Source organism: Heloderma suspectum, chromosome 6 (genome assembly GCF_057233095.1).
Source record: "Heloderma suspectum isolate Gila_16-S chromosome 6, 16-S_ref, whole genome shotgun sequence".
NCBI lineage: Eukaryota > Metazoa > Chordata > Lepidosauria > Squamata > Helodermatidae > Heloderma > Heloderma suspectum.
In genome coordinates, this window is record NC_139463.1 from 115,781,403 (window position 1) to 115,806,092 (window position 24,690).

The following is a 24,690-nucleotide window of genomic DNA, read 5'->3' on the forward strand; positions in this document are numbered from 1 at the left end:
AAATGAAAAGAATAAATGTCTACATCTGTCTTACCTGTGGCCTGTGTGTTTTCCCAAGACTCTTGGCCTAGGTGAAGACTGGAAGGGAGGGGATGTAGCCCGGACAGTTGGCGGAGGACAGAAGGTCCGTTGGCTGAAGGCCGAAATGAAGAAATATGCAAATGATGAGGACATGATCGTCATGTTTGTGGACAGGTGGGCTGACAAACATTGGCCTGGTTCTGTGGCTAGAAAATGCAAAGCTGGGAGACTGATAGCGATGTGTTTAGGTCCCTTGTGGTGGTATCCAGCTGGTTCCTTAAATGCTGGAGGTTCCACACATGCTAGAGCCTGGCTGTTTTCACAAAGCTAGGAGACTGATAGCAACGTGTTTAGGATCCCTTGTGGGGGTGCCCAGCCATTTCCACACATGCTGGAGGTTTCACACATGCTGGTGCCCAGCCGGTTCCACAGAGCTGGGAGACTGATAGCGACGTGTTTGGATCCCTTGTGGTGGTGCCCAGCTGGTTCCACATGCACGCTCAGAGCATACAGTACCCACCATCTGACTTGATTTTTTCATGGGCCAGTCTCCCTATGTCTACCTCAATAACTTGACAGTAAACTGAGTGTGATGGTGAGCTACTTCACAGAGCTGTTGTGCAGCTTAGATTGAAATGTTTCTTTTTTCCTTTTCTTTTTTTGCCTGCCTGGTGCACAAAACTCAGGACAGGTGAGATGTGGAAATAATATATTCCCTGTGCAGGCTGCAAGTAAACGATCTGAGGTTGGCACTGCACTTTACTGAATCAGGGAATGATGGGGAGGTCAGGATCTTCCCTTTTGGGTGTGGGGGCTGGAGTGCACAGAGCAGGTGGTGCAAGGAAAGAAGATGCGAGATTGATGTTTGGCATGGTAATATATGTTCTTCTCAAGGGAGAGGTAATGAGCGGCAGGCACTTATTATGATACCTCCCGGGTATTTGTAATTTGTCACACTTTGATGTGCGGCATAGGGAGATCTCTAATCACTTGGGGCGCAGTTCTATCCGAATGCCCGCCAGCCTCCGAATTCGGAGGCTGATGGCCAGCCTATGCAGAGTGAGAGGAGCGCGGAGCCGATCTTTGCCTCTGTGCTCCTCCTGCCCTGCATTTCAGCTAGAAGGGCATTTTTGCCCATCTAGCCCAGGCGCTGGGGAGAGGAAGAGAAGGATGCTGGGGAGGCTAGAGGATTCCTCATAAGCTGGCCTCCTCACTCCCTGCCCACAAGAACACCCCCTTTGCCTGCCCTCCGAGGTTGCTTTTGCAGCCTTGGAGAGACAGCTGGTGCAGTTCTCTCTGGGCTGGCTGTGAGGGGAAGGGGAAGGAGGATGGGAGCTCCTGGTTCCGAGGTTGGAGCTCTTTCTCCGACCTCAGAGCACTGTCTCCGACCTTGGATCCATGACTCTGAACTATCCTGTGGCCCCTGAGATGCTGTGCAGGGGCCATAGGATTGCTGTCTTAGAGACTTGATTATATTAAGCAGCATATAAATATTATTATTAATAAATAAATATGATCTGGATTAAAATTTCCCCACTCAGCAACTCAGCCTTGAAGTTCGATAGGCGGCCTTGGGCAATCATTCGTTTGCAGCCTAACCTACCTTGCAAGGTGATTGTGCTGATAAAATGGGATAGTCCTACACTCACCCTCCAACTGGAGCTCCTTGGAGAAAACAGATGTGGAAGCCGATGGTGCTATATAAATAGGAATGTTGAATAAATAGGAATGACACCCTCTAACCCAGAGGTGGGTGGCGTCTGGGGCTTTGGGGGCCCATTCCCCCCACCGGGGGCCACATCCCACGCTGCAGCCAAATTTGCTGTGGAAGACTCAGCGAATTCAGCACTACGGAGGCAGGGGCTGCAGAAAAGGGTAGGGGGCTAACCAAAGATGTCCAGGGATGGAATCCACAATAAAGCATGTGGTTTGCCCACCTAAGGCTCCTCGCCAATAGGGCTGAAACGTCGTTTCAAGCACACACCCAGAATCCGTCTTCTTGTTCACTCCCCAGCTATGATGTGATCCTGGCGGGAAGCCCCGTCGAGCTACTCTGGAAGTTCCTGCACTTCAAGAGCAGGCTGGTCTTCTCGGCAGAAAGCTTCTGCTGGCCGGAGTGGTCGCTGGCTGAGAAGTACCCACCGGTGTCCGTAGGCAACCGATTCCTGAATTCTGGAGGTAAAGAGCTCGCTGTGCCAAAGGGAGGGAGGACTCGGGTGAAAAGGCTCAAATTCTGTGCCAGGGAGGCTCAGATTCTGCAGCTGGAATATGTGACGCAAACATGCAGTAGGTTTTGCATATTTTTTATGCCACGCGATGGGTTTCTAAATGATAATGGGCCTTTTTTTAGTAACCGTGGATAAGTGGAGCGTCAGGATGCCAGGGGCCAAGGAACAACTGCTGTTGGGGCAGGGGAATGAGAACTATGTGGGGCGCTCTTTGTCCATGAGAAGTATTGGTGGTGCTCTCTTTCTGGCTGAGATTCCACCCATTCATTGCTCACGTGTGTTCGGGTTTATAACCATATGGACTAGAAGCTTGTGTGTTTTGAACGAATGAAAGCTGAGATTTCTGTCCTTCTCTCATAATACTAGAACCTGGGGTCATGATCCCATCAAGCTGATTGGTGGGAGGTTCAGGACAGAGAAAAGGAAGGGCGTCTTCACACAGCGGATAAACTATGGAATTCGCTACCACAGGATGTAGTAATTTGGATGGCGTTAAAAGGGGGTTAGATAAATTCTCGGAGAAGAAGGCTATCAATGGCTACTAGTCCTGATGGCTGTATGCTACCTCCAGTACCAGAGGCAGTATGCCTATGTACACCAGTTGCTGGGGAACATGGGCAGGAGAGTGCTGTTGCACTGATCTCCTGCTTGTGGGGTTCCCTGTGGGCAGCTGGTTGGCCATGGTGTGAACAGAATGCTGGACTAGATGGACCCTTGGTTTGATGCAGCATGGCTCTTCTTATGTTCTTATCAGATTTGCAGGGTACCAAAGAGTTCATACTAGATGCCAGATTATGGGTCTCTGCAGCAAGCCAGCAAATAAAAAGAATACAGATAGCCCAGGAAATGGGTGATCGGGTAGATAATGTCTTGGCCTCCCCTTCAGCAACTGTCCTCTCTGCTTTGGCCCAGATGCTACTATTAACGTCCTTCTGGAGGGGCACAGAGACTGTAGCTCAGGTGCGCATTAAAAAGTAATGCATAATAATCAAGTGAGTGAGTGTATTTTGAACAGGCTAAGTGCTAATCTGTTTGAAGACTGTCCCATTCAATCGGCAAGTTTGGCAATTGGCATCCAAAAGCAGATCTGCGTAGAAAGTTCAGCATCCTATGAATTTCTGCTTTCATTAATTAAGAACAATAAAAAGTTTCTAGCCCTCAAGACTACAAGGCTTAAATAATGCATGCCCCTAAAATACCATAATGGCCCCCTCTGTCTCTCAGGGTTCATTGGCTACGCCTCCACCATCCATCGCATTGTGCAGCTATGGAAGTACAAGGACAACGATGACGACCAGCTCTTCTATACGCGCATCTACCTGGATCCTGCCTTGCGGGTGAGTGCAGCGAGAGAGGAGCAGGGCGAATCATTGCTTCCCCTACCCTTTGCCTTAGGAGTAATTCCTGCTACCTGCATTAAGATACTTGGTCTCACTGACTGATGCGGGTATTAAGTTTCTTAACACATAGAAAGATGAACCTTGAAATGCCTGTAATCCTGCATAACCTGAGTATTACAAAAGTCTGAGAATTCTACATGTCTGCCACTTGCTGGCTCAAAACTCAGGATACGGACTGTACCTTGTTACAACACTCAGTGCAAAGCAAGCCAAGGTATAAGCAGGAGTTGATGGACCACAGTTGTTTCGCTCTTCCTTTCCACTTTTGAAGGAGCCTCCAATCCAGGGAAAGATTTGCAGTGGCAGCCAGGAATGTAATCTTTGCTTGCAAAATGCAAACTGGGTTTATTCATGTATATGATATGCAAAGCTGTTTCTCTGCTGGATTGCATTATAATGGGATGGTTTGCTGTGTGAGGGAAGGCTTCTGTTCCTAGCTCTGCCTTGCTCTCTCCATAGGAGAAACATGGGATCGCCCTGGATCACAAGTCAAAAATCTTCCAGAACCTGAACGGTGCCATCGGTGAGTGATTGGTACTTTGATTAAGAGCATTTCTGATGACCGTGAGCAAATGCATCTGTGGTGTGGGGATGAGAGTCAGAAAGCTGAGGGGGATGGGAAGGTAATAGATTTGGTTTGGGGAAACCCTCTTCATGTGGAACACGGTCTCCAAAATTCAGCAAACCCCACCTAGAGAAACAGCATTAAAGGAAAGGCTCTCTTGGTGCAGTTAAGGGCTATTGTGGCAGCAGCAGTATTTATTAAGGGCATGATCCTATGCCTCCCCAGACAGCGTTTGGTGGGACATATGATAATTTGATTTCCTGGCTACGAGGTGGGAGACAGGGCTCTGACCTTGGAGCCCGGAAAAGCGCTCCCCCTCCCCCTCGTAGCTGATGTGGAGAGAGTCGCGCTGGCTACTCTCCGTGCTTGGAAAACAGAGCGCGGAGACAGGGAAAAGGGGGCGTTCCCAGGGGCGGGGAGGAGACCGGGGCGGCTGCGATACGATGTATCCTGTGACTGCCCCAGCCTCCTTCTTTCCCCCTCCGAGGTGCTGCTGCTAGGTGGGCAAAATCGCTCTTCTAGCAGAAACACAGGGTGGCTGGAGCATGGACATGAAGATCGCCTCTGCTGTCTTCCCACCCTGCATTGCATACACGGCAGCCTCTGAATTCAGAGGCTGCAGGCAGTCCACGTAGGATGGCGCCCTAAAAGTATTTCAGTACCATCTTTTATTCGGAGACCCTCAAGGCTGTAAGCTATTACGTTTCCCTAATTTTCATGTTTGAAGACCCAAACTAATAAGATTTTTATGGATGTGTCTATAGTTTCCCTAATTTTTGTGTTCGAAGACCCAAACTCAAAAGTGTGAGGCGAGTTGCAGATTACAAACACCACCATTGGGTGGATGTCTCTTTAGTAGAATCATAAGGTTGAAAGGGGGCCACTGGCAGGGTGGGGTGGGAAGCAAACTTGTTCTCCCCCCCCCCCCGATTTCTTGCTCAAAAGGTATGAGTGCGTTGGATCCATTTATTTTCCCCATCCTGACTGCTCCTTGTTTAACAGAGGAGGTTGTTCTGAAATTCGAACAGACACGAGTGCGTGCCCGGAACGTCGCTTATGACACCCTACCAGTTGTCATCCACGGCAATGGGCCCACCAAGGTAAACTCTTTCTCTCTTACAATAGGGGGTGCTTATATTTGAATGGCACCATCATCCAGTCAAAGAACTGATTAATCCTGGTTAGAAGTTGCATGATGCAGCCAGCTTGCCGAAGCTAAGCGGGGACGGGTCTGGTTAGAGCCTGGCTGGGACACCACCTGGGAACCCCACACATACACCAACTCGAAGTTCCCTTGATCAAAGAAATGCGGGATATCAATTCAAAGAAATACAGATGTTGAGTCTGAATTGGTCTTGGGACTGAATAGCCAAATCAGGCTATCGTATTTTCTGATAAGCTGGCAAAGCAAGCGCACTCCAAGGATTTCAAGTTCAGTTCCTTGCTTTTAAGAAGTAAAGTTTGCAGTCCTCATGGTGGCAAGAGTCTTGGAGAAGAATTCTGCTTTGGTGGCACTTGGGGGCAACCATCCTCCTTTTCATCTCAGCAATCTGTGCTTCTTGCCTCCTTCTTCCCTCCCTGCAGTTACAGCTGAACTACCTGGGGAATTACATCCCCAATACTTGGACGTACGAGGGAGGCTGTGAAGTGTGTGGCGAAGGCCTTCTGGATCTGTCGGGGCTGCCGGTGAGTCGGTGGTTGAAGAACCGAGGGGCAAATCCGCCCCTCCTGGGGTCCCAGTCCGGCTCTTGCGGGTTCCCCAGTGGGCCACGCCCCTGTTTCCCCAACCCTGGTGGCTTCCAAGCAGTGGTGCAGTTTCTTCCCCATTCTGAAAGGTCCAAGTGCCTTTCCTAAGGCTTCGTCACTGGCAGCAAGCGCTGTGAGGTACAGGATGCTGGTATTGAGGTGTCGTCAGGGTGGACACTCAGCCCATGGAGTCCCAGAGTAGTTCTGATTCTGAGGAAGAGCAGTCGCTCCTGGGAGAGGAGCGTGCTCCTCTTTCCCAGGGCCCGCAGCTGACGGAGATTCCTCCCACCAGCATTCCTAGCTGAGATAGCAGTCCCGGGAGTGACAGAGCACGGGTAGCAGACTTGGTGGACGCGTGACGCTGCCGCAGAGAGCAGCGCCAGATGGAGGGCGCGGAAAGGAGGCGCAGTGTCTGGTTGGCGCGCAAACAACGGCTGTGCCCAGAGGATCCAAGGGAAAAGGGGAGGGACTCTCCCTAGTCCTTAAGTTCAGGGGTCTGCCAGTAATTCCCTTTCAAACGGGGACCAACTGTTCCAACTTAGGGCATAGGTACTCTGCTGCTCAGATCTAGTTGCTAACGGTAGAGTTGTTAAGTTGTAAAAGAGGAATAAAGCTTTGAAAGGAATCCCTTTGTCTGTGTCTGGACTTGGCTACTGGATTAGACTGAGAGAGGCCTCCAAGGAGCCCTCGACAGGTGTTTTGGCCCGGCCCCGTTTTGCCTTAGGTCCTGGCCACCAGGGGAAGGCATCCCCAGGAGCTTCTCTGAAATGGAATTTGGCCCTCAGGGGGAAAGAGGTTCAGCTGGAGGGAGAGGAGTGTGTCTTGGGTGGGCTTTTGAGTGGGCCATATGGATGGTTTTGTGGGCTACACTTACCTTTCCTGTGTCCTCTCACAGGAAGCATCCTATCCACGTGTGCTGCTGGGTGTCTTCATTGAGCGGCCCACGCCCTTTCTGCCTCAGTTTCTCGGCCGTCTCCTGACCTTGGATTACCCTTACTCTCATCTCAGCCTCTTCATCCACAACCACGTGAGTTGTGCTCCCCTAAATCAGTCTCCTCCAACCCAGCACTCCGGGATGTATTGGACTACAAGTCTCATCATCGCCAGCCAGCATGGTCCCATTGGCTGGGGATGGTGGGATTTGTAATCCAACACATTCTGGAAGGCGCCACATTGAGGGAGGCTGTCCTGAAGGATAGATACTTTGCACTGATGAGTTCTAACTGTGTTTGGGAATACAGAATTTTGGCCTAGATGCTGCTGTGGGGTCACAGGTAGGCAGGCACCAAGATTTCTTTTCTCCCGGTGCTTCTAGGAAATACTAAATCCTGTGGCCCTGATGCAGAGACGTTCTCAGACAACAGCTGGGATGCTACAAAGGATTCCCTCTCCCGGTACCTGACTAGGGGGGTTGGGCCCGATGGCATATAAGCCCCCCACCCCCATCCAACCCTATGATTCCCGTTTTGTGGGGTATTTTTTTTTTTACAAAAGTGTGCAGCAGCAAAGTAAAAGAACAACAACAATTGGACAATGAATTATTAAAAAAGGGTGTTTTTTTAAAGGCAGCAGATTAAAGCATTTTTAAAAAATGCAAAACACAGACCACTTAAAAGCAGTGGCAAGGAATCACATGATATATTTTCTGAATCCTAGGGTGACCAGAGGGTGGAATTGGTCCCCTTACATTTGGTGATGGCTCCCTTAGCAACTGTTTTTAGAAAGAAGGCTACAAGGACCGTGATTTGGCTAATATTGAGGGGAGTCAGGGGTGAGGCTTCACTAAAGGCCCTCCTACTTGCCCTCCCCCCATAATTTGAGCACTGCCCATATCTATCTAAATACCTTATTTATTTATTAGATTATTACATTTTATATCCCGCCTTTTTTCCTCTTGCAAGGAACGCAAGGGGGCTTACATTCTCCTCCTGTTCTCCATTTTTATCTTCACAACAACCCTGTGAGGTAGGTTAGGCTGAGAGTCACCCAGTGATCATCAGAGCTGAGTGGGGACTTGAACCCGGATCTCCCGTATCCCAGTCCAACACTCTCCCCACTACACCACACTGGGTCTCCTTATCTATCTATCTGTCCCCACACACACCAGAGATGATCAGCACCATCTGATGAAACCCAGCTCTCCCAGGGCTTTGCATCCACTCTACACCGCTGTCCCGTGCAACCCCCTGTTAAAGGCTACGGAATCTGGCAACCCCAGGGAGAGTCTTCTTGCCTTCTCAGGGAGACTAATGTGTCCTGCTGTTTGGCCAGGAGGTGTATCACGAGCCACATATCCAGTCGGAGTGGGAGCAGCTGCGCGGGGCCTTTGACAGCATCAAACTCGTGGGTCCGGAGGAAGAGCTGAGTGAGGGCGAGGCAAGAGATATGGCCATGTAAGCAAATGCGGAACAGGTTGTGGGGGGGCAGTAAATGGCAAGCAATGCTGGAAGATGCCGGTGGATGAGAGAAGAAACCGGAGGCCAAATTGGCCACAGTGTTGGCATCATGCTCCCCTCACCCCAGGGTGAAGGGCGCCTGTTTCTAATAGATGTGTGACAGGCAGAAATTCAATTGGTGCAGCTTTCCTTGTTACTACAGAGAGCTAACTTAGCACAGCAGTTAAGAGAATGAGCTATGAGGCAGGCTTTTCCCTGTTCAAATGCTTTGGCTTGCGTGACTTGGGACAAGCCTTTAGAACATGGGTGGGAAACTTCTGGTCTGAGGGCCAGATGCATCCCCGGGGGTTCCCCCTTGATAGCAAGCTTATTTTGCTGATATGTCCTATCACTGACAGAGATAAGAGGATATTTAAAAGCAATTAACCTTTAAACACCTGCAAGGAATCGAGCTGTCACAAAGATTTTGAGCTGTGCATTTTGCAGGCAGGAGGCCTGCTTACTTATGAGTAGACAGGCAGAGGCTTGATATTTGGGATGCTATCTAAAAATGCTGGTGAGTGAGTCAGTCCTGCTTACTCCTGAGTAGGCTTAAAATGGTAATAATCGCATTTGGCCCTGTATGCTCTTACCTTTGGCCCCTCCAGCAGCATGGCTGGGGGATGCTGGGAGTTGTAGTCAACACATCAAGGTTGGGGAAGGCTGATTTAAAAGGTAACGGGTTCTGTCTGGGGAAAAACTTGGTCCTTCAAAACTTCAGTCCTTCAAACCTGAGCTTTGAAGGACTGAAGAAATCGAAGCTCAGAGGAGGCAAAATATGGCAGACATTTGTAATATAGTGTTGTAGTGTCCCCACCACCACACCCCAACCGGCAACTTCCCTGATGTCTCCACAGACGTATTCCAGCTCTGCTTGGCCCTGTCTCTGTACCTGGGAGGCCATTTCCCCATTGGCAGAAACAGGACCGGAAGCCTTGCAGGGAACAAAGCATTTGAGAGGTTGAAGGAAAAAGGCTGCAGGGTGTTTGTAAGCACCGCAAGAATGTTTTACCACAGGTTCTAACAACATGCTACTCCTTGCAACAGGGATCTGTGTCGGCAGGACCTTGCCTGCGACTACTACTTCAGCCTAGATGCGGATGTGGTTGTGGCGAACCCAGAGATCCTGCAGATACTTATCCAGGAGAACAAGTGAGACATTTTCCCAGAGCTGCAAAACAGCTTGCAATTATTCCTCTTTCTTAACCCCACTTTCTGTCTCTAATTTCTATTTTGCTTTTCATCTCCTCCCCCCTGCGCTCACACACACCTCCTCAATCCAGGAAGGTGATTGCTCCCATGATGTCCCGGCACGGCAAGCTTTGGTCCAACTTTTGGGGAGCCCTGAGCCCCGACGAATACTACGCCCGCTCGGAGGACTACGTGGAGCTCGTCCAGGGCAAGAGAATGTGAGTCTTCAGCATGGGCAGAGGTGGTGGGGCAGGGAGGAGGTTTCTCTACAGACTCCCCTGTTTCTGGCACTAAGGATTCTCCTATCCCTTTCCCCCACCGTAGCGGGATGTGGAACGTCCCCTACATCTCTCAGGCCTATTTACTGCGAGGGGAGACCTTACGCCGTGAGCTGCCCCAGCGCAGTGTCTTCACCTTGGACAACACAGACCCGGATATGGCCTTTTGCAAGAGCGTGCGGGAGAAGGTGAGAAATGTTGGTTTCCTAGGAGCCCCCATTAATCCAGATCTGTGTGAACTCTACGCTTAAATAGCTGTATTCTGAATCTTCCATAGATTCTGTAAATAGAGCACATTTGCCTGTATTTACATAACATTATTTTACCTCTAATAGGGCAGGTCCAAAGATCCACAATAGCCCTGCCTCACTTTGGGAGTTTCATTAGCTGTTGAATACCCCTCCCCCTGATGCAAGATTCATACTTTCAAGTCTGCCATCCCCATCTTAAGGGCTAGAAACTTTCTCTTTTAAAAAACAAAACCTTAGAATTCCTCTAGAAGTCTCTAAATCACAAGATCCTGTGCTCTGGCAAAATGCATACAGCTATGCCTTAAACTAGTGGGAGATTGTTATTTTTTCTGTGGGGGAGTACTTCTGGGGACCTCCCATCATGTGTGGGTTTGAAGAAGCAAGCTTGTGAAGTTTTTCTTTCTCTTCCAACCCAAATTTGGCCATCTCTTTCCTTTCAGGGCATCTTTCTTTACATCAGTAACCAAGACGAATTTGGGCGCCTCCTTTCCACTGCCAGATACAACTCATCCCGCCTACATCCTGACCTCTGGCAGATCTCGGAGAATCCCCTGGTGAGTAGCTGTCCAGTCACATACCCATGGCAATCCCAGGATACACAGGGTGTGATCCCAACACACATACCTGCTCCCCAGATTTGAGAGGGCCCTCCTCCCTTGGTGCTCCTAGCACTGCAAGCTTATTTGGCAGCAGTAGCAGCCACACTGTGATGGAGCCACCATTAAAATGTCCCACAATGCTTTGCCATAGTGTTGCTCCAGGGCACTGTGGGAATTTTAAAACATGGCTCCCAGAACCCCATTGGGAGTTGCCTCTTAAATCTCCCAAAGCGCTCTAGAGTGATACTATGTTGGAGTATTATGGGAAATTAAAAAGGCCGCTCCCTGACCCAGCCACCCGGCACTAACTGGACCAGAGTGGGGGGAACTAATTGAGAATACCATGTTCCAATATCAGAAAAGCCTGTCCCGTCCCCCATCTCCGATGTGCAGCATTGGACTTCAGTTTTAACTTGAAGGTTGTTTTCTCTTTCATGCAATGTGGATTCAGAATCTGCTGCTCCATTGGCAGAAGGCTGGCCTTTTCAAACTACAGTTCTTTGTAGAGTCAAAAACTGGATAGGACAACCCATCTCTCTCACTCCCTTAGGTCACCACCTTACACACCACACATTTATAAATTATTTATTGACTATATCTGATGCTCTTGGATCGTTTTCCCTGCACTATTTTTTAACGCATTGAGGTCCAGAAACTTGCTCCTTGAAGTAACGTAAAAGGCAAAATGAACACTCTGGGTGTCCTGTATAACCCCTAATGCCTGTACACTTGTTTAGGACTGGCAGGACAAATACATCCACGAGAACTACTCACGAGTGCTGGAGGGGGAAAATTACGAGCAGGTAACCGTCCCTCCCTTGTGATCCCATTGTGTCGCAGAGCTCTTTGTCCTCTGCTTTGATCTTTCCTCTCTTACCATCTCTTCTCCCCTTTCTCAGCCCTGCCCTGATGTTTATTGGTTTCCGGTCTTCACTGACCAGATGTGCGACGAACTGGTGGAAGAGGCAGAGCATTTTGGCGAGTGGTCTGGGGGGAAGCACGAGGTAGGAGTGCCGCATGACCGCATCCCCCTGCCCTTCAGCATGAATATTTCTAAAATGAGGGCTCCTGAGCACGGGGGCTGGTGGCTCCAGTTTCAGTGGGGTGGAGATTCCATTCTGGCTTTTAGTTACAACCAGCCCAAAGTCTAAAGGAGCAATCCAAGGTGCTGGACCCATTTTGGGTCCCACCAGCCTGAGTCTAAAGGCTACTGGCAGTTGTAGCCTCTGTCCTGGTGGGTGGGAAGGTTCATACCCCCCACCCAGAGGACACCCTGTCTCTGTTTTCTCTTTGTTCAGGACTGGCAGGAGGGACCAGTGAGAACTTGCAGCTTGAAATTTGGGGTGAAGGAGGGTGAAAATTGCACCCCCACCACCTCATCTTTTCCTAGCTTCTGCTGCTAGTTTCACAGGGCCAAAACTCCTCCTGGTGGTGGCGGCGGCCTTCTTCTTTCACCCAACCGTTGTGGTGGGGAAATTGGATCTATGGCAGAGATGGGGGAATTGCTGGCCAGCAAGGCCTAATTAACCAGCCTGTGGCTTACACACACACACAGTCAATGCTGTAATAAGGCTGGAAAAATCCTGTCCGCCCCAATGGGAGACATTTTCAAGGCTAATTGCAGTGCAGGGGAGCGACCTGGGGAGGTTGTAGCTGGGGAGAGAAGGGTTCATTCTCCTTCCCCATGGACTGTGAGCTCCCCCCAAGCCCCTTTCCGCACCACAACGAGACTTGAAAATGTCTCCCGTTGGGGCCGACAGGATTTTTCCAGCCTTGTTACAGCAGTGTGTGTGTGTGTGTGTGTGTGTGTGTGTGCGTGAAGGGTGGCTCCAGCCACTTTAGCTTTGACCCTGCCCATTTTTGCAAGGGTCCTCCCACCTCTGGCATGCAGCCCCTGGATGGTGGGAAGACGTCCCTCAAGCCAAAAAACATTCTGCACCTCTGCTCCGTGGTCTTTGCCTGACTGATTTCTATGGGAAAAGGGGGAAGCCAAAGACCAGAATAAGGAGCTCTGAGATGCTCCTGGATGATTGGTTCCACAAGCGTGTTACTTTTGAACGTCGAAATTCCATCCTGATTGTCAAATGCCATAAAATCCCTTTCTACTGATGACGTGTTGTTGTTTTATTTCCAAGTTCTCTGCTTTTTCCTCTCCTTGGGGCATCCTGTGACAGTGGGATCCATGCAAGGGTGGCGGGGGCTGGACTGGATGGTCTCGGGATGTACTCCAGCTCAGCAATTCTGTACGTACCTGTCTTCTCTAGGATACCCGGCTGGCTGGCGGCTACGAGAATGTCCCTACCGTAGATATCCACATGAACCAAATTGGTTTCGAGAAGGAGTGGCTGCAGTTCCTGCAGGACTATATCGCACCTGTCACAGAGAAGCTCTATCCTGGCTACTACACCAAGGTACCAGTTCCCAAGGGGTGGGGGAGCAGCATCGGCCTGCCTGGTGAAGCATCACAACCAAGGGATCAGAGAAGCTGGTCACAGTGAGACCCCAAGTGGAGTCAGAATTAAGTACCTACTTGTAGGGAAAGGTGGAACACATTCTGCTACACCCACCACCCTAAAAAGATTTGTAAGTTACTAGTTCTCTTGATTCTTAACGATGCTCACCGCCAGTGTTGCAAAAGAGTCCATAAAAAGCTGCTAGCCTACATTATATTATTTCTAGCCTCTTTGCCCATATATGTGTTAGTTGCTCATGGCACATGGCCAGTCTGGAAGGCTACATCCACGGAGCCGCATGACCCAGTAGACTAGAAATGGGGAAACCCAGGTTGGAATCATGCGCTGATGTGCACTGTCTTTGAGCCAGTCGCCATCTCTCAGCTTTGTACCTCACAGGGGTGTGGTGAAGATGAAATAGATGGGGGGAAGCCATGTAAAGTGCCCTGAGCGCTGCTCATTGGAAGGCCAGGATAAGAAACGGGGACAAGGGAGAGGAAAACAAGAGAGAGCTCCAGTTTACAAAAGCCTTTTACCTGGAGGGCAAGTCTTAATCACAACTAGCGGCTGGCTGTTTATAAGCACGTTCACTACAGCTGTCAGTTTAATTTCCCACAATGCTCTAGAGCAACACTGCCAGTGCACTGTGGGAATATTTAGGGGTGGCTCCATCAGAACGTGGCTGCCACAGCCGCCAACTAAGCCTGCAGCATCAGGGGGATGGACGGCCTGGCATTGCAGGGGCTCATGAGAGAGTAGGGAAGTTGGAGAAATCCACAAGAGGTTGAAATGAGTTCAGATTTCTTTGAATCCAACCAGCAGACCAATTTTTTCTAAGTCGCGTGGACCAGTTTTTTTCTTGGGGTGGGGATTTGCAAAAGAATGAAATTCTTGTGCAAAATATGATTCTGTCAGCAAGTGGACGATGAAACAAGAGACGCCTGATAATACACAGAATACTCAATTGTAGTCCAAAGTATGTGGAGGACTCCAGGTTAGGTCCTTTCAAAAACAGAGAGTGATCTAGGGAGGGGGAACTAGGTACACTGCTCAAGAAAAATAAAGGCAAAAGTCCCACAGAACATGAGTAAGCCCTTTGGCTGTGCCTAAAATACGTCTTTGCATCATGGCCTAAGTTTCTAGCCCTCAGTGGAAGAACTTATGTAACAAGCCAGTCATGTCAAAAGTAAAAAAACACACACCGCACCACACACACGGAACAGATTTAACAAAATCCGTGCATCCCTATCAGAGGGGACATTGTGCTCAAGGCCCCTTCAAACTTGGGGAAGGGGATGTCAAACCAGTGCATCTTGGGATAACTAAGGGCATGAAACTGGAACACTATTCACCAGGGTATTCTCTGAGATCTACCAGGGGATTCATGGATGCCTTCAAGAAGCCAGGATGTACAGGGGATATGCTGTATCTGGCGGTGCAAATTATTGCTGCTGTTTCGGGTTACCTGTGTGTCTGTGTGCAGTTTGCCATACACTTTCTTGCCCCCTGCAAGACGATGCTGAGTTGCTTCCATTTCTCAGGCTCGAGCGATCATGAACTTCATGGTCCGGTACCGGCCAGATGAACAGCCCTCGCTCCGGCCACATCACGATTCTTCCACTTTCACCATCAACGTTGCTCTCAACCACAAAGGGATCGACTACGAGGTGAGCACCCCCTCCAGGGCAGGAGGGGAATGATTTGGGAGCTGAAGGGATGTAAGCAGGGCAGCAGCAGGGATGCTACTAGAATGGAAATGGTAGGATACAAGTCCAAAGATTTGAAGGGGCTTGTCCCATAAACGATGGAGCAAATTTGTTGCTCCCGAGGACCCAAATCAGCACGTTCAAATGATAACAAAGGGGATTTTGACTAAACATGAGGAAGAACTTCCTGACACATGAGCTGCTTTTGACAATGGAGCAGACGGCCTCAGAAAGCGGGGACTCTTTGTTAGAGGTATAAAATGAGAGGCCAGATTGGTGCTTATTGGGGTCCTGCAGCAGTAGGTTTTGTGTATTAGCAAGGGGTTGGACTAGATGACCTCTGAGATCCCTTCCAATTTTGCGATCCTGTATGACAGGGGTGGGGAACCTATGGCTCTCCAGGTGTTGTTGGGACTCCCAGCTCCCATCAGTCCCAGCCAACAAGGCAAATGGTCAGGGATGATGGGTATGTCATAGTCTGACAACAGCAGCTGGAGGTTTCCCCACTCCTGCCACATAAAAACCACAGGTCACAAACACTGCTTTAAGAGGCCTCTCCCCCACCCCACGCCATTTCTCTAAGAAAGGACAGGATGCCTCCTCTGAGGAGATGCCTCCTTCAACACAGGCACATTGTCTAAAAATAAAGGATGTTTTCTCTTTGCTTCAGAAATGGCAGTTAGTTCTACATTGTGGTGCAGCAAAAGCCGCGGGCGTCAGTCAGGGATTCCTCAATGACAAGCCTTATAATGGCGGAGTATATCCCCTGAAAGATTGACAACTGCCAACTGCCCCCTGAAATACCCATCTCTCCCTTGTTGGTTGTGCATGCTCTCGGGCCTGCTCTGAATGCACACGACCAAGTCAGACGATTAGTCAACCTCGCTCTGTACTGTCTTGCTCTGACAGGCAGCGGCTGGTTATGGCTTGAGGCCGAGGTTTCTCTCTCAGACTTGCTACCTTTCAAATAGAGATGCCGAAGCATGAAGCTGGGACTTCATACTCTCAAAACTTGCACTGAACCACAGGGATATGGCCCGTTCTCTGACGTGGGGCAATGAGTGAGGCCTCTAGGCTCAGCTGATGCATGTAGAAGCACACTGGGGTACACCTAGCCTCAATCATATCCCGGGATACTTTGGAGCTCAGAAAGGTGCCGTGACAGAAGCACAAAGAGTTCCTCAGCGAACAAGCTGATGTCTGGAAAGGATTTCCTAGATGGCAGAAACTTAAAAAAAAACACAACCTACTACACTAAACACTCCCTTCGTACCTACTATGCACCCTACCACTTCAGTAAGTCCAGAGTAAACTACTGCGATTTCTCTTTGTGCTCCATGGCCATTGAATTAGAAGTCTGCGTTTATGTTTTAGTGTTTACATTCAGGGTTGGATCCAGATTGAGCCATACTTAAGAGTAGACCCATTAAAATCAATGGAACTTGTTAGCCTTGATTTCAATGGGTCTACTCTTAAGTATGACTAAACCGGGATCAAACCCTATATAGCAGTCTTCCCCAACCTGGTGCCCTCCAGATGTGTTGGACTACAACTCCCAACTCTGAAAAACACAGTTTTACCCACTCACTGTAAACCAAGGCCCGCGGATCTATCAATTTTCTCTCTCTCTCCCCCCCCACCAACAGGGAGGTGGCTGCCGCTTTATCCGCTACAACTGCAAAGTGGAATCTCCCCGCAAAGGCTGGACCCTGCTTCACCCAGGACGCCTCACTCACTACCACGAAGGCTTGCCCACCACCCGTGGCACCCGCTACATCATGGTCTCTTTTGTGGACCCCTAACGCCAGCTCCGCCATCCCCCCTCCTTGGCCCTGGGGCAGTGAGTGGGCCACAGCGGTCAACACACTGAAAGCTGGAGTTTTGTGGAATAAGATTGGCGGCAGGGGGGGGTGTGGCTCCCTTTTTGGCTCCACTGCCATCTTCCTTGGTGCCTTCGAAACGGCAGGAAAACGGGCGACGTCCTGTCAGGTGCAGACAGACACGGCCCTTGCCCAGCACTGAACGTCTGGCCACCGCTAGCGCCAGGAGCAACCTGTGCCACCTTGCCGTGTCCCATCAGCCCTCCCTCCAAGTAACATGTGGGACACACTGCCCCAAGGGAGGGGAGAGGCCACCACCGGCTCCAGGTTTTTGAAGGCCCTTGGGCAAGACGCCATCAATGGGCTGCCTCCCTCACCGACTCTGTCCTCTTACTACCATTGTCGCCTGTTGCAGTCCTCCCCCTCTTTCTCACCATTGCTACCACTTGCTTTCTGGACAGGCAGCTAGTGAGCAAGTAGGCCGTGGCGTCTGCTGCTGCTCCTTACCACCACCACCACCTGGACCAGAGCATGACACAGATGAACAAGCAGGCTGCAGTGATGCAAAGGGGCCGTTCCAAGGGCCTCTTGTCAGTATGTCCCCTGCTGTGTGAGGGCCCTCGGCGGGTGCCCAACCACACCTATCCTTGACCCCGGCCCTGGGAGAGGCCACAGGCTGTGGGCGCCCCCTTCTCTGACAAGTCATGTGTATCAGGCCTCCGTGATGTTGCCAGTAAGTAGCACATTGGTCCTTAAAACGCTGAAGTCTCTTCATCAAGTGGAAGCAACACTGAAGTAGAATGATGGGCGACTCCCATTGTCCTCACCTTTTGCCTCAGGTCTTTCTCCTGCCCCCCTCCTCGGTCAGCTCGCCTTTCTTTGAGCCAGGTTCGACCCCAGAACCATTTCTTGGTAGGGCAGAGCTCACACCTTGACATCTGTGAAATGACAGGGGCGCTTCTGAGCAACTGCACTGCACCCTTTTCACCTACCACCACCAGTCCGGCATGATAGACGATGCAAGAGGAACCGGTTCCATCTGAGTAGGAATCTTGGCCCCTCTCTGTTTTCGAGAACTAAGCAGCAGAGATGGCAGCCACATGGGAAAAAGGGGGAGATTGGTAGTATGGGAGGAAGAAAATTTTAATTAGAGGTATCCTAATAGCTCCCGTGTTGCCAATCTCCATGAGGGAGTCGGCCAAAATGGGGCTGGAGATGGAAGCAGAACAGGATTTGGAGGCCGGGGCGCCCACTGTACACTCAAATTCTTAAGAGTTGTACACACTGTGATCCAGATAATGGATGCTACACACCCCTGTCTGTCCTTGGCCCAGTCATGTGGGGTAAAGATTATCCTGAAGTGCCACTTGAAGTGTGATTAGTGTCTTTCCGGTAGTACGTGGAGAGGCTGATCCTTTGTGGGGGTGTTTCTCTGCATGTGTCAGTGTGCCTGAGCCCAGAACTCCCATAGGGCAGCAGGAGAGCTCTGGCAGGCACTCATGGCAAGGAGCCTTGCGTAACCTCTCATAATCCTGTGGGCTTTTTGGCCCTCAGCCTGGTCTGGCTGGTGGGGTGGACATGTGTCAGCTGCTTCCTGTACAAAGCGTGCATTAAGTTATTGGCTGTTCCAGAGCACACCAAATACATTTACATTTTTAACTAGACTTGTTTTTGTCAACAGCGCTCAGGAAAGTTTGGGGCAGGGGAGAAGAGGAGACTATAGTCCAAGGCTGGGGGAGGGGGGACCTTTTTCAGCCCAAGGGCTGAACTGGTTCTGAACAAGCATGTCAGGGGCCGCACCCCCAAATGGCTGGGCAACTCCGGGGCTGGCATGTGGCTCCAACATCCAGACCCAATTAACTCTCGTACACACACACACACACAACCCCCCACACTGCAATCGGGCTTTAAAAGCCCCTCCCGAAAGTGCCCCCCAACATTGTAATGAGGCTTTTGAAAGCCTCTATTACCACCAATGAAGGCTTTTTAAAAGCTCATGTGTAGCATGGATGGGAGGAGCAGAAATCCATTTTGATAAGATGCATGAGATACTCATACTCTGAGCAATCCCCCCGCCCCCGCCATCACTTTTCTGGACATGTCTCCCCCTTGCAAGGAAGCCAGCCCACCAACACACAGAGACACTCAACTGTCAACCTCCCTCCAGAAGAAATCAAGCCTGCTGCATTTCTGCAGTTGGAACAATTGAACGATCCTGTCACCCTCCATGCTGCACGCGCTGGACCAATTATGCACCTCCTTCTGGAGCAGTGAATCTTACGCAGAAGAGGCCACCCCTTGTCTCTCTGGATGGGACCTTGGGTTCACAGGAGTCTTTAAATTTAATACTTGGTGGCTTAGTGGTTAAGACGCTTTTTTTCCCTATCACTTCCTGAACTGCAGACTGGAAGGTCGGCAGGACAGCAGTTCGAGATCCGAGTGCTGCGTGACGGAGCGAGCGCCTGTCTTCAGTCTCAGCTTCTGCCAACCTAGCAGTTCGAAAGCAAGAAATTGCAAGTAAATAAATAGGTACCGCCTCGGCGGGAAAGGTAATGGTGTTCCGTGCACCTCGGTGTTCAGTCATGCCGGCCACATGACCACGGAAGCATCTTTGGACAGTGCTGCTCTTTGGCTTAGAAATGGGGATGAGCACCGCACCCTAGAGTCAGACACGACTGGTTGGGGACACCTTTACCTTTTTTATACATTAGCATTATGCTAGTGGGCTCCAGCCTTCAGTTTTGAAACTACAAACCCTGAGAGGGCCACAGACACTGCTGAGCTGGCTTTACCAGCTCCTTCATATCTTAATGCAGGTGCAGCTCAGCACTAAGCAGAAAGTGCTATATAATGGCCATTTTACAAGCATCAGCAGAAGTCAGGTCTGCAACCCTCAGGAGGCAGAAAAACCAGCACGAGCACACAATCTTTTCCCCCATCCTTTTCATCAGCATTATTTAAAAAGACAACAACAAGCAATTGTGATAGGAAAAAAAAACAACCAAACAAAATAAAGACAACACAGGCAAATACAATACAGAATAAATTAAACATCTTTTCCTCCACACCTCCTGATGCTACCAGAGCTTTAAGGAATCCACAGCTGTGGGTGTGAAATCTCCTCCTCCAGGGTGGAAGTCGAAAGAGGACACAGTATTAATAAATACAAGCTGCTCTGTGGCCACGTTTCCAGGACAAGGGCAGGGAAGAGGGCTCCCAAGTTACAAAAACCTCATGAGCATTTAGGGAGAAAATAGATTGGGGAAGGGGGCGGATCAGACGCCAGCGCCAGAGGGGAAGAAATGCACAGTTCTGGGCCTGCAAGCTGGACCGAGGCAGTAGCCCGATTCCCTGCAAGAGCTAAAGAAAAGGGAACTAGTTGGAGCGGAGCAGACCCACTGAGGTAGAGAGGGCCCTGAGCGGATGCCAGGGAAGGTCTCTGAAAAGCTGGCTGATATCACACTATGCTGGGGTTCAGGTGAAGCTCCAGGGCAGGCCCCATTTGCAAAATGCTTTTGGCTGTGAGGTTCCTAACAAGGCGCGTTGGGGAAGGACAAGGCACACGCAGCAGTTAAGACACCCATTGGAGCCAGGGGTAGGAAACTGTTAGTCCCCAAATGGCACCGGGCCCACGAGGTTTTGGCCAATGTCCAGTTCTTGGTGCTGTTCCAGATTCTGGGTTGGTTCACTTCACCAGCTGACTGGCCTGTGTGTGGAGCAGTAATGGGCACACACGTGGCCCCAGTTCCAGCTGGCACTTCAGGTGACATGCAATGGACGTGTTCTCTTCGGGCACCCGGGTCAAGTGATTCAGGGAGACAAAAGGATCGCACGACAGTTGGGCCTTTGGACAGAGCGCCTGCCTCCCATGTTCCTCAGGGACGCTGGCGAGGGGATGGGCCATCTGCCGGCTCCTCCTCTGCACCCAGAGGATCATTGGCTAGCTATGTATGTCAGTCAAATCTTGGGAGTAGAGGAGGAGGAGACAAGAAGGAACTTCCCCACCCCTGAAGCTGGCCAGAAGAGGGAGCCAACAGATTTCAGCCCCCGACTCATCTACCGCGCTGCGCCTAGCCTGGCAACGATGTCACAACAGCTGGGGGATGATCTGGCCTCCCGCAAGAAGGATGGGGGAAGAGGGCCCACCCCACTGCTCTCCTCCCCCTCACCAAGGAATTTGGTTGTCATTATTCTTGGGTGCCGAGATCCCAACCATGTGGGGCAGCCTCTGAGGAGTTAGAAGTAGCTCTTGGCAGGGTAACAGAACAGTAAGCAGTAGCTCTGTGCACAGTGCAATGGAGCTGAAGATATCGACAGTCTGTCGCCCCCTTCTGGCAACAACGGGCGGAGGAGACATGCTTGGAGGTGTGCCTCTGCTGCCTCCAGTGGCCTGTTTATGGCATCACAGCTGCTGTCATCTCTGGCCAGCAAGGACACATTTTTGCGCTCTCTCTATCCCCCTCTCATGGCCGTCCGTCACACTGCAAACTCCATCTCCTGCCGCTGCCCTCTACAGCGCCTCCTTGTGGCAGCACTTCTCCCGTACCCAGTAGACCGGAGGTAGACCTTGGTCTGAACCCAGCATTGAGATCACGTGTGAACAGGCCAGCACCTCTGGCGTTCCCATTGGTCGCTGCGGGGCTCTGCGCCCGCACGTCTCAGGCCGAACTGTACTTGCTCTTGACGTGGCTGGAGCGCGTCAGCTGGAGCTGGCGAGCAGCCTGCAGGACGCGGTAGCGCTCGCGGAGGTTGCGCCGCCGCACGTGCTCGTTCGTGATCTCCTGCACGTAGCGCGATGGGAACCAGCCCTTCTTGCCGTCGGCTAGGCGGACCCCCTCATACCAGCCTGCAATGGGGGCGGGGGGAGAGAGAACAGGGGACCCGTCAGCAGCTCACTTTGGAGATGAGGAAAGAGGGTGCAAAGCCCTGAGAGGCTCACGCGTTTCTTTAACATTTAAATCCGGGGAGGGAAACTTGTGGCCTTACAGTTGTTGTTGGACTTCAGCTCCCATCATGCCTCACCTTTGGCTACGCAGGCGACGGCTGATGGGAGCTGCGGCCCTACGACGTCTGGTGGGCCACAACTTTAGGCGAAGGCGAAAGAGAAGCCCTGCTGGTTTAGGCCAAAGGTCCATCGAGTTCAGTATTTCCGATGAACCTCCCTGACTGTTCCCAGCTGATGTGAACCAGCCACGGTCTGACACGCTGACTCTGAACGCTGAGGTTCCAGTTTCCGCTCTCCTGGTTAAGAGCAGCTGGCTGTCTTGCCCACCAAGGACAGATCTAATGTATCTAATATGAATATGAGTGTACAAGGGCAACAAAATGTTGCAGTATAGAGTGCTCTTGTCCAGGGTTCTAGCCACTCCGTTCTATTGCTCCTCTTCCTGCCCCCCGCCCCCAGTATTCCACATGCACCCTTGCAACATGGCCACTGAACTGGTCATTCAGCTGTGTGGGGGGTCCCCTCCCCAAATATTTTTATTGTTTCTATAAAACATGGGGATCCCCTGAGCCTGCCCATAACTCCCTCTCGTGTGGCTTTGTAAGCAACGGCACTCACGGCATGAACATCGGAAATAGAGGGAATTATTAAGAACTGGTTTGCTAAATGTGGGCAATGTTGCATCTAGAGCAGTTTCCCTACAGTGGTCAGCTAGAGGCAACTGGGAGGCCCAAAAGCAAGCCCTTCCCTTTTGTTATGCCTCCACCTCTGGTATTCAGAGTATGATACCTCTGAACTAAATGGAGGCTCCGTTTAGGCATCGGTAGCCATTTCTGTGCTATATGGTAGAGATAGACAAGGCTATGCCTGGATCAAAGAATGCTATGGCAAGGCAAATGCTTCACACCAACTATTCTCAGAGACAGTAAGAAAATCACCTATATTCATACCAGTGTTCACGGTGTGGCATACCAGCTTTCAGGTTACACAGAACTCTTCCTCAGGGTGGGTGTTTAAACATAAAATAAACTAGTACAATGGGAGCCAAAAGAAAAAGAAAAAAAATATTCCTGGATGACAGCAGGGTGTTACACCCATTTGCAATGAGTTTCCATTCTGGATGTTAAAGAAAGCTATGAACTATAGAACACATTGCCCCAAGATGTTGGTTGTAACTGCTAGAAATGATCTTTCTAAACACGAACACACACACGCACACACACACTGTTCTATTTACACATTTATTATACCACATCCTCTGCCCCTCAAAAGGCAGACTGCTTAGAGTGCCAACCCATAAGAAAAAATAGCTGAAGGAAAATATAATGCCAAAAAATAATAATCTAAAATACTATTTAAAATCACAAGAACACAGTTAGAAAACACGCATACACCTAAAATTCTGTGATGATAAAAATGAATGAAGATAAAAATGAACTCGGCAAGTTTTGAGAAAAGACACGTTTCAAGCTGGTGGCAGAAAGCCAGAGAGAGACGGATCCAGGCACACCTCCAGAGAGTGCCACCATGAAGACAGCATGGCCTCCCGCTCTTACAGTTCTCGTAAGGGCTGTGCTGGGTCAGACCAAATGCCTATCTAGTCCAGAATTCTGTTCACGTAATGGCCAACCAGATGCCCCTATGGGAAGTCCACAAGCAGGACATGAATGCACGGCGGCGTTCCCCAGCATCTGGTATTCAGAGGCATTCTGCCTCCGAGGCTGGAGGTAGTCACTGACAGCTTTATCCTATCCTCTGTGAATTTGTCCCATGTCCTTTTAAAGGTGTCCAAGTTGTTAGCCATTACTGCATCTCCTGTGGCAGTGAATTCTCACATCAGCAGAGTATGGAACATGCAGCAACACTGCCCCTGCAGGCCAAAGGGCCAAACTACACATTGCGCAGGCGTTCTGTCAACTCTGATCTAGGAAGGTTTTTGTTTTCGCTGGAGCGTGAGTTCGGGATGCAATGGAGCGGGACCCTGAAGTTGATCGGAGCCATGGCACTGGGGGAGGGAGGATATATTTCTCTGTTCTCAAGCTGTTTTCCTGATCTAACTCTCCTGCAAAGGGGGAAGGTTAACAGCAACATTGGGGGACGATTTAGATCAGGAAAACAGAATGGGTGGGGGAGGGGAAGGGGGCTTAAACTGCCTCGCCTACAATGCCACTGCTCCAATAAAACTTAAAGTAAAACAAAAGAAGTGTCAATGGCTATTAGTCCTGCTGGCTATACGCTACCTCCAATATCAGAGGCAGTATGCCTATGTACACCAGTTGCTGGGGAACATGGGCAGGAGGGTGCTGTTGCACTCGTATCCTGCTTGTGGGTTTCCTGTGGGCAGCTGGCTGGCCACTGTGAGAACAGTGCTGGACTAGATGGACCCTTGGTTTGATCCAGGATGGCTCTTCTTATGTCAGGTGATCCAGTCACAGACCTGTCATGTAACGTGTAGCTTGACCCTAAAAGGTGATATATACTTGGCAGAGGAGGAATTGAGACATCTGTCCCTCCTCTCCCAGTTCACTCACATGCCTGCATGGAATCCTATGCATTGCCTGCACTGTACAGTCAGGGCCAGAAATATTGGAACAAGAATAACTGTTTTGGCAGTTGGCCTCTGTACACCACATTGAAGTTGAAAGGAAACACACCCAGATGGGAGCGAAGTCAGGACTTTCGGCTGTAATTCAAGGGCTTTGACAAAAGTGGGGCACTAACCATTCAGGAAGTACAGCCAGTGGCATACACACACACCCATCGTTGGTGGCTCATAAGTAATGGAACAAACCAACATCATCTCAAACTTAAGGATCGCCTTTAATGCCTGGATGAAAATCCTTTGCAGTCAATGACTGCCTGAAGTCTGGAACCCATGGACATGACCAAATGCTGAGTTTCCTCCCTCGAGATGCTTGGCCAGGCCTTTACTGCAGCTGCCCTCAGCTGCTGCTTGTTTGTGGGTCTTTCTGCCTTCAGTCTTGTCTTCAGTAAGTGAAAAGCATGCTGTATTGGGTTGAGATCAGGTGACTGACCTGGCCATTGAAGAACA

At 50.4% G+C, this 24,690-nt stretch overlaps 2 protein-coding genes across 3 annotated transcripts in view; one reads left to right on the top strand and one right to left on the bottom strand.

Annotated features, from left to right (window-relative positions):
* The window catches only part of PLOD3 (procollagen-lysine,2-oxoglutarate 5-dioxygenase 3), a 35,581-nt gene extending 17,225 nt beyond the window's left edge, over positions 1 to 18,356 (top strand). For both annotated transcript variants that reach the window (XM_084806226.1, XM_084806225.1), the window contains exons 3-19: positions 59 to 195; positions 2,036 to 2,199; positions 3,474 to 3,586; positions 4,109 to 4,172; positions 5,217 to 5,314; positions 5,799 to 5,900; positions 6,856 to 6,987; positions 8,232 to 8,353; positions 9,443 to 9,547; positions 9,679 to 9,804; positions 9,911 to 10,052; positions 10,556 to 10,669; positions 11,452 to 11,517; positions 11,614 to 11,718; positions 12,979 to 13,125; positions 14,709 to 14,834; positions 16,520 to 18,356. In XM_084806226.1, coding sequence (XP_084662352.1) covers positions 59 to 195; positions 2,036 to 2,199; positions 3,474 to 3,586; positions 4,109 to 4,172; positions 5,217 to 5,314; positions 5,799 to 5,900; positions 6,856 to 6,987; positions 8,232 to 8,353; positions 9,443 to 9,547; positions 9,679 to 9,804; positions 9,911 to 10,052; positions 10,556 to 10,669; positions 11,452 to 11,517; positions 11,614 to 11,718; positions 12,979 to 13,125; positions 14,709 to 14,834; positions 16,520 to 16,675 — 2,019 coding nt within the window. In that variant the 3' untranslated portion in view covers positions 16,676 to 18,356. The remainder of the gene's footprint in view (positions 1 to 58; positions 196 to 2,035; positions 2,200 to 3,473; positions 3,587 to 4,108; positions 4,173 to 5,216; positions 5,315 to 5,798; positions 5,901 to 6,855; positions 6,988 to 8,231; positions 8,354 to 9,442; positions 9,548 to 9,678; positions 9,805 to 9,910; positions 10,053 to 10,555; positions 10,670 to 11,451; positions 11,518 to 11,613; positions 11,719 to 12,978; positions 13,126 to 14,708; positions 14,835 to 16,519) is intronic.
* Positions 18,357 to 19,625: 1,269 nt separating this feature from the next.
* The window catches only part of LOC146342684 (rho guanine nucleotide exchange factor 15-like), a 28,933-nt gene continuing 23,868 nt past the window's right edge, over positions 19,626 to 24,690 (bottom strand). The window contains exon 14 of the mRNA XM_084806227.1: positions 19,626 to 21,539. Within this exon, the coding sequence (XP_084662353.1) occupies positions 21,352 to 21,539 (188 nt within the window). The 3' untranslated portion in view covers positions 19,626 to 21,351. The remainder of the gene's footprint in view (positions 21,540 to 24,690) is intronic.